This window comes from Entelurus aequoreus, linkage group LG10 (genome assembly GCF_033978785.1).
Source record: "Entelurus aequoreus isolate RoL-2023_Sb linkage group LG10, RoL_Eaeq_v1.1, whole genome shotgun sequence".
NCBI classification, from domain to species: domain Eukaryota; kingdom Metazoa; phylum Chordata; class Actinopteri; order Syngnathiformes; family Syngnathidae; genus Entelurus; species Entelurus aequoreus.
This window is the reverse complement of record NC_084740.1, coordinates 43,773,431-43,786,441: the sequence shown is the minus strand read 5'-3', so window position 1 is coordinate 43,786,441 and position 13,011 is coordinate 43,773,431. Positions and strand designations below refer to the sequence as shown.

General features: G+C 35.3%; 1 protein-coding gene across 5 annotated transcripts in view; it reads right to left on the bottom strand.

Annotated features, from left to right (window-relative positions):
• Positions 1–1,125: 1,125 nt before the first annotated feature.
• Positions 1,126–13,011, bottom strand: part of ppp1r13l (protein phosphatase 1, regulatory subunit 13 like) — a 27,673-nt gene continuing 15,787 nt past the window's right edge. For all 5 annotated transcript variants that reach the window (XM_062060920.1, XM_062060923.1, XM_062060921.1 and 2 more), the window contains exons 9-12: positions 11,170–11,303; positions 10,660–10,826; positions 8,870–9,063; positions 1,126–4,728 (exon numbers count right to left, since the gene is read on the bottom strand). In XM_062060920.1, the coding sequence (XP_061916904.1) occupies positions 4,693–4,728; positions 8,870–9,063; positions 10,660–10,826; positions 11,170–11,303 (531 nt within the window). In that variant the 3' untranslated portion in view covers positions 1,126–4,692. The remainder of the gene's footprint in view (positions 4,729–8,869; positions 9,064–10,659; positions 10,827–11,169; positions 11,304–13,011) is intronic.

Below are 13,011 nucleotides of genomic sequence, written 5' to 3'. Positions count from 1 at the left end.
AGTAACACAATTCATGATTATTAGGTGAAAAAGTATGAAATTAGCTAAAATGTTAGCATAAAATAACTAATTGATAACATAAAAACTATAATAGTTAATAACACATTTTTAAAATAGTTAATAACAAAACATTTAATAGTTCATAACATAAAAACTACAATAGTTAATAACAAATTTTTAAAATAGTTAATAACAAAAAAATTTAATAGTTCATAACATAAAAACTATAATAGTTAATAACATAAAAACTATAATAGTTAATAACAAACACTATTATAATTAATAACATAAAAACTATAATAGTTAATAACAAACACTATTATAGTTAATAACATAAAAACTATAATAGTTAATAACAAACACTATTATAGTTAATAACATAAAAAGTATAATAGTTAATAACACATTTTTAAAATAGTTAATAACAAAAAATTTAATAGTTCATAACATAAAAACTATAATAGTTAATAACACATTTTTAAAATAGTTAATAACAAAAAAATTAATAGTTCATAACATAAAAACTATAATAGTTAACATAAAAACTATAATAGTTAATAACATAAAAATTATAATAGTTAATAACAAAAAACTATAATAGTTAATAACAAACACTATTATAGTTAATAACATAAAAACTATAACAGTTAATAACAAACACTATTATAGTTAATAACATAAAAACTATAATAGTTAATAACAAACACTGTTATAGTTAATAACATAAAAACTATAATAGTTAATAACAAACACTATTATAGTTAATAACATAAAAACTATAATAGTTCATAACAAACACTATTATGATTAATAACATAAAAACTATAATAGTTAATAACAAACACTATTATAGTTAATAACATAAAAACTATAATAGTTAATAACAAACACTATTATAGTTAATAACATAAAAACTATAATAGTTAATAACATAAAAACTATAATAGTTAATAACATAAAAACTATAATAGTTCATAACAAACACTATTATAGTTAATAACATAAAAACTATAATAGTTAATAACAAACACTATTATAGTTAATAACATAAAAACTATAATAGTTAATAACAAACACTATTATAGTTAATAACATAAAAACTATAATAGTTAATAACAACCACTATAATAGTTAATAACATAAATAAATGTCAGTATGATTGAATAATTAGAAGAAAAGGTGTGCTGCTCAACATTGAAATCTTCCTTTTGATCCTTGGACTTGTCTCCTCCCACATGTATCTTTTTGTACACATGACAAAAGTTGTTTATGAAAGAATGTTGGATCGCAGTCAGGCATTGATGTTTATCAAGTTGTGTTCACGGTAAATCTGCCTTCTTCTCCTTTTGGCTGATCATTGGTCAGGGGTCGAGGGTCAGCTGCAGAAGGCAAGATTGAAAAGTAAAACATGAACAAAAGAGCTCTTTAAAAGTGTCAGGATGCAGTAATAGCATCACCGCAGCTACATTTGCTTGAATACAAATATGCAGAGTTTATTTTGCAGCATTTCCGAACACAAAAGAATTGAAGCCAGAAGAAGAAAAAAGAAGCAGACTCTTTTAATACTTGGTCACGTGTCACCGCCTAGTGGCCGCTAGTAGACATTGCAGGGCATTAGTTGCATCATACAAAACATGGTACATACTGTATGTGTGTTGTTATCATCATTATGACTACTGTGTATTATTATCATTATGACTAGTGTGTATTATTATTATCATTATGACTAGTGTGTGTTATTATCATCATTATGACTAATGTATTATTATTATCATTATGACTTGTGTGTATTATCATTATGACTAGTGTGTATTATCATCATTATGACTAGTGTGTATTATTATCATTATGACTAGTGTGTATTATTATTATCATTATGACTAGTGTGTATTATCATCATCATGACTAGTGTGTATTATTATTATCAATATGACTAGTGTGTATTATTATCATCATTATGACTAATGTATTATTATTATCATTATGACTTGTGTGTATTATTATTATTATGACTAGTGTGTATGATTATCATTATGACTAGTGTGTATTATTATCATCATTATGACTAGTGTGTATTATTATCATTATGACGAGTGTGTATTATCATCATCATGACTAGTGTATTATTATCATTATTACTAGTGTGTATTATTACCATCATTATGACTAATGTATTATTATCATTATGACTTGTGTGTATTATTATTATGACAAGTTTGTATTATCATCATTATGACTAGTGTGTATTATTATTATCATTATGACTAGTGTATTATTATCATCATTATGACTAATGTACTATTATTATCATTATGACTTGTGTGTATTATTATTATGACTAGTGTGTATGATCATCATTATGACTAGTGTGTATTATTATCATCATTATGACTAGTGTGTATTATTATCATTATGACGAGTGTGTATTATCATCATCATGACTAGTGTGTATTATTATTATCATTATTACTAGTGTGTATTATTACCATCATTATGACTAATGTATTATTATCATTATGACTTGTGTGTATTATTATTATGACAAGTTTGTATTATCATCATTATGACTAGTGTGTATTATTATTATCATTATGACTAGTGTGTATTATTATCATCATTATGACTAATGTATTATTATTATCATTATGACTTGTGTGTATTATTATTATGACTAGTGTGTATGATCATCATTATGACTAGTGTGTATTATTATCATCATTATGACTACTGTGTATCATCATCATGACTAGTGTGTATTATTATCATCATCATGACTAGTATGTATTAGTATCATCATTATGACAAGTGTGTATTATCATCATTATGACTAGTGTGTATTATTATCATCATTATGACTAGTGTGTATCATCATCATTATGACTAGTGTGTATTATTATCATCATTATGACTAGTGTATTATTATCATTATTATGACTAGTGTGTATTATTATGACTAGTGTGTATTATTATCATCATCATTATGACTAGTGTGTATTATTATTATGACTAGTGTGTATTATTATCATCATCATTATGACTAGTGTGTATTATTATTATGACTAGTGTGTATGATTGTCATCATCATTATGACTAGTGTGTATTATTGTCATCATCATTATGACTAGTGTGTATTATTATTATGACTAGTGTGTATTATTATCATCATTATGACTAGTGTGTATTATTATCATCATCATTATGACTAGTGTGTATCATTATTATTATGACTAGTGTGTATTATTATCATCATCATTATGACTAGTGTGTATTATTATTATGACTAGTGTGTATTATTATTATGACTAGTGTGTATTATTATCATCATCATCATTATGACTAGTGTGTATTATTATTATGACTAGTGTGTATTATTATCATCATCATTATGACTAGTGTGTATTATTATTATGACTAGTGTGTATTATTATGACTAGTGTGTATTATTATCATCATCATTATGACTAGTGTGTATTATTATTATGACTAGTGTGTATTATTATTATGACTAGTGTGTATTATTGTCATCATCATTATGACTAGTGTGTATTATTATTATGACTAGTGTGTATTATTATCATCATTATGACTAATGCGTTGTGTCCTTGGGCAGGACACTTCACCCTTGCCCCCGGTGCCGCTCACACCGGAGAATGAATGATGAATGAATGAGTTGTAAAAATGAATGATGGGTTCTCACTTCTCTGTGAAGCGCTTTGAGTGTCTAGAAAAGCGCTATATAAATCTAATCCATTAATGTATTATTATTATCATTATGACTAGTGTGTATTATTATTATGACTAGTGTGTATTATTGTCATCATCATTATGACTATGTATTATTATTATGACTAGTGTGTATTATTATCATTATGACTAATGTATTATTATTATCATTATGACTAGTGTGTATTATTATTATGACTAGTATGTATTATCATCATCATTATGACTAGTGTGTATTATTATTATGACTAGTGTGTATTATTATCATCATCATTATGACTAGTGTGTATTATTATTATGACTAGTGTGTATTATTGTCATCATCATTATGACTAGTGTGTATTATTATTATGACTAGTGTGTATTATTATCATCATTATGACTAATGTATTATTATTATCATTATGACTAGTGTGTATTATTATTATGACTAGTGTGTATTATTATCATCATTATGACTAATGTATTATTATTGTCATTATGACTAGTGTGTATTATTATTATGACTAATGTGTATTACTATGACTATACAAAGAGACTAAGCAGTACAAATGTAGACAAAGAAAGGACATGTCATGGTCACAAACAGAACACACACATTCTTGAAGAGTAAATATGAAATATAATACAAATGACATAAGTATTGCCCTGCGATGAGGTGGCGACTTGTCCAGGGTGTACCCCGCCTTCCGCCCGATTGTAGCTGAGATAGGCTCCAGCGCCCCCCGCCACCCCGAAGGGAATAAGCGGTAGAAAATGGATGGATGGATGGACATAAGTATTTTCACAAAGTACAGATGAAATATACAAATAAAGAGAAATATTCCTAAAACCTTGAACTCCAGTCTGACCACGGACTTGCACCCACTTCCTGTTTGCTCAGGCGTGATTGGCTGCAGTCACAAGTCCCGCCCACTTGAAGTGCAGTAACAAAACATGAATACTGAATTTTCCTTCAACTGGCTCTTTTCAGGAGATGCACTTGGGACGCACCTTGGGGAAGAGCTGCAACATAATAATAGCACTTTAAGTTTTTCCCTGCAAGCAACAACAACAAGTTATCATTTTACAACATGATAACAACGTGACATGATAACAACGTGACAACATGATAACAGCGTGACAACATGATAACAACGTGACAACATGATAACAACATGACAACATGATAACAACATGATAACGTGACAACATGATAACAACGTGACAACATGATAACAACATGACAACATGATAACAACATGATAACAACGTGACAACATGATAACAACATGATAACAACATGATAACAACATGACAACAACGTGACAACATGATAACGTGACAACAACATGATAACAACATGACGACAACATGATAACAACGTAACAACGTGACAACATGATAACAACGTGACAACATGATAACAACGTGACAACATGATAACAACATGATAACAACGTGACAACATGATAACAACATGATAACAACGTGACAACATGATAACAACGTGACAACATGATAACAATGTGACAACATGATAATAACATGACAACATGATGACAACATGATAACAACGTGACAGCATGATAACAACGTGACAACATGATAACAACGTTCAACATGATAACAACATGACAACATGATAACAACATGATAACAACGTGACAACATGATAACGTGACAACATGATAACAACATGACAACATGATAACAACATGACAACATGATAACAACGTGACAACATGATAACAACATGACATCATGATAACAACGTGACAACAACGTGACAACATGATAACAACATGACAACATGATAACAACATGACATGATAACAACGTGACAACATGATAACAACGTTCAACATGATAACAACGTGACAACATGATAACGTGACAACATGATAACAACATGACAACATGATAACAACATGACAACATGATAACAACGTGACAACATGATAACAACATGACATCATGATAACAACGTGACAACAACGTGACAACATGATAACAACATGACAACATGATAACAACATGACATGATAACAACGTGACAACATGATAACGTGACAACATGATAACAACATGATAACAACATGACAACATGATAACAACGTGACAACATGATAACAACATGACATCATGATAACAACGTGACAACATGATAACAACGTGACAACATGATAACAACGTGACAACATGATAACAACATGACATGATAACAACGTGACAACATGATAACAACGTGACAACATGATAACAATGTGACAACATGATAATAACATGACAACATGATGACAACATGATAACAACGTGACAACATGATAACAACGTGACAACATGATAACAACGTTCAACATGATAACAACATGACAACATGATAACAACATGATAACAACGTGACAACATGATAACGTGACACCATGATAACAACATGACAACATGATAACAACGTGACAACATGATAACGTGACAACATGATAACAACATGACAACATGATAACAACATGACAACATGACAACATGATAACAACGTGACAATATGATAACATGATAACAACATGAAATCATGATAACAACGTGACAACATGATAACAACATGACAACAACGTGACAACATGCTAACAAAATTACAAAATGATATTTATAACATATGAGCGTGTGCATCTCCTATTTATGACATATGAGCGTGTGCATCTCCTATTTATGACATATGAGCGTGTGCCTCTCCTATGTATGACATATGAGCGTGTGCCTCTCCTATTTATGACATATGAGCGTGTGCCTCTCCTATTTATGACATATGAGCGTGTGCATCTCCTATTTATGACATATGAGCGTGTGCCTCTCCTATTTATGACATATGAGCGTGTGCATCTCCTATTTATGACATATGAGCGTGTGCATCTCCTATTTATGACATATGAGCGTGTGCCTCTCCTATTTATGACATATGAGCGTGTGCATCTCCTATTTATGACATATGAGCGTGTGCATCTCCTATTTATGACATATGAGCGTGTGCATCTCCTATTTATGACATATGAGCGTGTGCATCTCCTATTTATGACATATGAGCGTGTGCCTCTCCTATTTATGACATATGAGCGTGTGCATCTCCTATTTATGACATATGAGCGTGTGCATCTCCTATTTATGACATATGAGCGTGTGCCTCTCCTATTTATGACATATGAGCGTGTGCATCTCCTATTTATGACATATGAGCGTGTGCCTCTCCTATTTATGACATATGAGCGTGTGCATCTCCTATTTATGACATATGAGCGTGTGCCTCTCCTATTTATGACATATGAGCGTGTGCATCTCCTATTTATGACATATGAGCGTGTGCCTCTCCTATTTATGACATATGAGCGTGTGCCTCTCCTATTTATGAAATATGAGCGTGTGCATCTCCTATGTATGACATATGAGCGTGTGCCTCTCCTATTTATGACATATGAGCGTGTGCATCTCCTATGTATGACATATGAGCGTGTGCATCTCCTATTTATGACATATGAGCGCGTGCATCTCCTATTTATGACATATGAGCGTGTGCATCTCCTATTTATGACATATGAGCGTGTGCCTCTCCTATTTATGACATATGAGCGTGTGCATCTCCTATTTATGACATATGAGCGTGTGCCTCTCCTATTTATGACATATGAGCGTGTGCATCTCCTATTTATGACATATGAGCGTGTGCCTCTCCTATTTATGACATATGAGCGTGTGCATCTCCTATTTATGACATATGAGCGTGTGTCTCTCCTATTTATGACATATGAGCGTGTGCATCTCCTATTTATGACATATGAGCGTGTGCATCTCCTATTTATGACATATGAGCGTGTGCATCTCCTATTTATGACATATGAGCGTGTGCATCTCCTATTTATGACATATGAGCGTATGCCTCTCCTATTTATGACGTATGAGCGTGTGCATCTCCTATTTATGACATATGAGCGTGTGCCTCTCCTATTTATGACATATGAGCGTGTGCCTCTCCTATTTATGACATATGAGCGTGTGCATCTCCTATTTATGACATATGAGCGTGTGCATCTCCTATTTCTGACATATGAGCGTGTGCATCTCCTATTTATGACATATGAGCGTGTGCCTCTCCTTTTTATGACATATGAGCGTGTGCATCTCCTATTTATGACATATGAGCGTGTGCCTCTCCTATTTATGACATATGAGCGTGTGCATCTCCTATTTATGACATATGAGCGTGTGCATCTCCTATTTATGACATATGAGCGTGTGCCTCTCCTATTTATGACATATGAGTGTGTGCATCTCCTATTTATGACAAATGAGCGTGTGCATCTCCTATTTATGACATATGAGCGTGTGCATCTCCTATTTATGACATATGAGCGTGTGCCTCTCCTATTTATGACATATGAGCGTGTGCATCTCCTATTTATGACATATGAGCGTGTGCCTCTCCTATTTATGACATATGAGCGTGTGCATCTCGTATTTATGACATATGAGCGTGTGCCTCTCCTATTTATGACATATGAGCGTGTGCCTCTCCTATTTATGACATATGAGCGTGTGCATCTCCTATTTATGACATATGAGCGTGTGCCTCTCCTATGTATGACATATGAGCGTGTGCATCTCCTATTTATGACATATGAGCGTGTGCATCTCCTATTTATGACATATGAGCGTGTGCATCTCCTATTTATGACATATGAGCGTGTGCATCTCCTATTTATGACATATGAGCGTGTGCATCTCCTATTTATGACATATGAGCGTGTGCATCTCCTATTTATGACATATGAGCGTGTGCATCTCCTATTTATGACATATGAGCGTGTGCCTCTCCTATTTATGACATATGAGCGTGTGCCTCTCCTATTTATGACATGAGCGTGTGCATCTCCTATTTATGACATATGAGCGTGTGCCTCTCCTATTTATGACATATGAGCGTGTGCATCTCCTATTTATGACATATGAGCGTGTGCCTCTCCTATTTATGACATATGAGCGTGTGCCTCTCCTATTTATGACATATGAGCGTGTGCCTCTCCTATTTATGACATATGAGCGTGTGCATCTCCTATTTATGACATATGAGCGTGTGCCTCTCCTATTTATGACATATGAGCGTGTGTTAGCGCCTCACCCCAAAGTAGTTGTTGGGCACGTAGCCCTCGCGGCCGCACAGCGACGCCCACCACCAGTCGGAGGCCTCCTTCTTCTGCAGGATGGTGACCATGTCGCCCTCTCGGAAGCCCAGCTCGTCGGGCGCCTGAGCCGGGTAGCTCCACAGAGCGTACAGCACGCCGCTGTTCTCCATGCCCATGGCCTCCTCCACGCCTGACCATACCAACAAATCAATCATAGAGAATACGTTCAATATTTTATATGATTTAATGATTGAATTGTTTGTTTTAACCAATTGGTTTTACGTTTAAAATTCAGTGGGCGGGGCTAACAGCAGTCTTTGTTGACATGGCGGCGAAGGTGAATATACTCCTACTTTTTGGTCAATGTTTTGCACCAGGGCTCTCACTGAGAAATGAAAGCATGCGGCGGCCATTTTGATATTTTTCATTTTCAAAACAACTCATATTGTACGATTTAGGCTCCCCTCAATTTTGGCTAAGGTCAAAGGGGTCTCAGTCATTAAAACACTAGAAGTCCCAGCATTTTTCTGTCTACCTAGAAGACCCAGAGAGGGCTCATTTGGCCCGACGCTTTTCCCGAATACACTAATCACTCATTTTGTTATGGTAATGAGGCTGTTAGGGGCAGTTTGTCTAGGTAGACAGAAAAATTATACATGTGGGAAATGCCGAAAGGAGCAATGGCAGTGCCAGGATTGTGAGTGACTGCTCAAATGTATGTCAGTCACGTTTACATGGACATGGTTTTTCATTCTTTGTAAATATGCTTTTTTCTTTGTAAATTTTTTTTTTAAAACTATTTTTGGCACACAAAAATAACAATTGCTTCTGCAACAACCCTCCACACCAAAACTGGGAAAACAGTTGCTTTTTCATTCTTTGTAAATATGTTTTGTTTTGTATTTTTTTTAACAATAAATGTCAGAGTGTTGATCCCTTCATTCTGTTGATCCTTGCAAAAACACACACAACCTACCTCAGAACTAAAGCTTGAGCTGTAAGGTCCCCTCCCCCACACAGGCTCAAGTGGCCCCCTGCCGTGTGCCACTAACAGCCACATTTTCATAACAAAAGGAGTGTCCACAGGGGGGACTAGGGGTGAAATGACCCTCTTGTGTGTTGTCTAGGTAAAAAGGCCAATTGGCCCCTCTCTGGGACTTCTAGTGTTAACACTAGAAGTCCCAGAGAGGGTCAATAATTCATTGATTAAATATTAAAATAAATGATTATATGATAAAATGTACATTAATTAAATGTACTGTGTGTCTGTGTGTGCGTGTGTGTGTATGAATGTGTGTGTGTGCGCGTGTGTGTGCGTGCGTGCGTGTGTGCATGTGTGTGTGTTCATGAAATAAATAAATCATTAAATTATGAAACAGTTAATTCAATCATGTAATAAATAAATAGTTAAATGATTGAATAATGATTAAACCAACAAATTATTAAATGGTCAAATAAATAAATAATAAAATAAATGATTAAATTAAATGTTAATTTACATTAATTAAATGTACTTAATTCCGTTAATAGTAATTAATGAAACATTTGAGTGATTATTTAAAGATGCATTTATCTCATTTTTTCCCATTTGACCCTTGAATGTATATCAATATACAATAGATCAATATATGATTGGACAGAGCAGACGTGTTTGTGTGTGTGTGTGTGTGTGTGTGTGTGTGTGTGTGTGTGTGTGTGTGTGTGTGTGTGTGTGTGTGAGTGTGTGTGTGTGTGTGTGCGCGTGTGCGTGTCTGTGTGTGTGTGCGCGCGCACACAGTAGCTTCACCTCTCAGGAAATTCTCGCACTCCTCAAAGCCAATGGCGTAAGGGTCGCACTTCTGGGCGGCGGTGGCGCCGTCGCTCTCCGTCATGGCCATGACCGCCGCGCCGTTTCTCACCAGGAACTCACACAAGGGGCGGTCGTTGCAGGAGGCGGCACAGTGGAGCGGAGTCCTGCCAAACAGCCAATGACATCTTGTGTTTTTTCACCAAGTACCACCATAATGACATACAGTAGTGTAGTAGGCCTAAGTATTCATTAAGTACCACCATAATGACAACATTAAAATATAGTAGTGTAGTAGACCTAAGAATTCATTAAAAACAAGGCAGAGGTTTTATTAAAAAGTATCTCATTATTTGTGGACTATACCAGTTGGAACAGTAACACTGTGTTTGAATATAGGAAAATAAAACACTGTACTTTCATCAAGTGATTATTTGGCGTACTACTAGATGGAAACACAGTTTGAGAACCACTGGTGTGTTGTCAAAGCTACAAAAGCAGGACCGTTACCATCCGTGGCTGTCTGGTGAGCTGACGTTGGCCCCGATACGGACCAGGAAGTCCACCACCTTGTAATGGCCGCCGCAGATAGCGTTGTGAAGGGCGGTGATGCCCTCGTCGTTAGGCTGGCTCGGGTCTTGCATCTACAATTGGGGCAATTGGATTTATCAAGCCACTTCCTGGTTAGTAGATAGGACTAATGTTCTTAGTTGTGCCTCCACTTTGTGCCTCAATATATGTCATAGAAAACTGTTAAGGTCATAGCATTGTTAGCATTAGCAACAAGGCTAGCGGTAACTTTGTGGGAACATGTTAGGAAAGAGTCGGAATATAATAGAATACTGTTGGCGTCATAGCATTGTTAGCATTAGCAACAAGGCTAGCGGTAGCTTTGTGGGAACATGTTAGGAAAGAGTCGGAATATAATAGAAGACTGTTGGCGTCATAGCATTGTTAGCATTAGCAATAAGGCTAGCGGTAACTTTGTGGGAACATGTTAGGAAAGAGTTGGAATATAATAGAAGACTGTTGGCGTCATAGCATTGTTAGCATTAGCAACAAGGCTAGCGGTAACTTTGTGGGAACATGTTAGGAAAGAGTCGGAATATAATAGAAGACTGTTGGCGTCATAGCATTGTTAGCATTAGCAACAAGGCTAGCTAGCGGTAACTTTGTGGGAACATGTTAGGAAAGAGTCGGAATATAATAGAGACTGTTGGCGTCATAGCATTTTTAGCATTAGCAACAAGGCTAGCGGTAACTTTGTGGGAACATGTTAGGAAAGAGTCGGAATATAATAGAAGACAGTTGGCGTCATAGCATTGTTAGCATTAGCAACAAGGCTAGCGGTAACTTTGTGGGAACATGTTAGGAAAGAGTCGGAATATAATAGAAGACTGTTGGCGTCATAGCATTGTTAGCATTAGCAACAAGGCTAGCGGTAACTTTGTGGGAACATGTTAGGAAAGAGTCGGAATATAATAGAAGACTGTTGGCGTCATAGCATTGTTAGCATTAGCAACAAGGCTAGCTAGCGGTAACTTTGTGGGAACATGTTAGGAAAGAGTCGGAATATGATAGAAGACTGTTGGCGTCATAGCATTTTTAGCATTAGCAACAAGGCTAGCGGTAACTTTGTGGGAACATGTTAGGAAAGAGTCGGAATATAATAGAAGACTGTTGGCGTCATAGCATTGTTAGCATTAGCAACAAGGCTAGCGGTAACTTTGTGGGAACATGTTAGGAAAGAGTCGGAATATAATAGAAGACTGTTGGCGTCATAGCATTGTTAGCATTAGCAACAAGGCTAGCGGTAACTTTGTGGGAACATGTTAGGAAAGAGTCGGAATATAATAGAAGACTGTTGGCGTCATAGCATTGTTAGCATCAGCAACAAGGCTAGCGGTAACTTTGTGGGAACATGTTAGGAAAGAGTCGGAATACAATAGAAGACTGTTGGCGTCATAGCATTGTTAGCATTAGCAACAAGGCTAGCGGTAGCTTTGTGGGAACATGTTAGGAAAGAGTCGGAATATAATAGAAGACTGTTGGCGTCATAGCATTGTTAGCATTAGCAACAAGGCTAGCGGTAACTTTGTGGGAACATGTTAGGAAAGAGTCGGAATATAATAGAAGACTGTTGGCGTCATAGCATTGTTAGCATTAGCAACAAGGCTAGCGGTAACTTTGTGGGAACATGTTAGGAAAGAGTCGGAATATAATAGAAGACTGTTGGCGTCATAGCATTGTTAGCATTAGCAACAAGGCTAGCTAGCGGTAACTTTGTGGGAACATGTTAGGAAAGAGTCAGAATATAATAGAAGACTGTTGGCGTCATAGCATTTTTAGCAT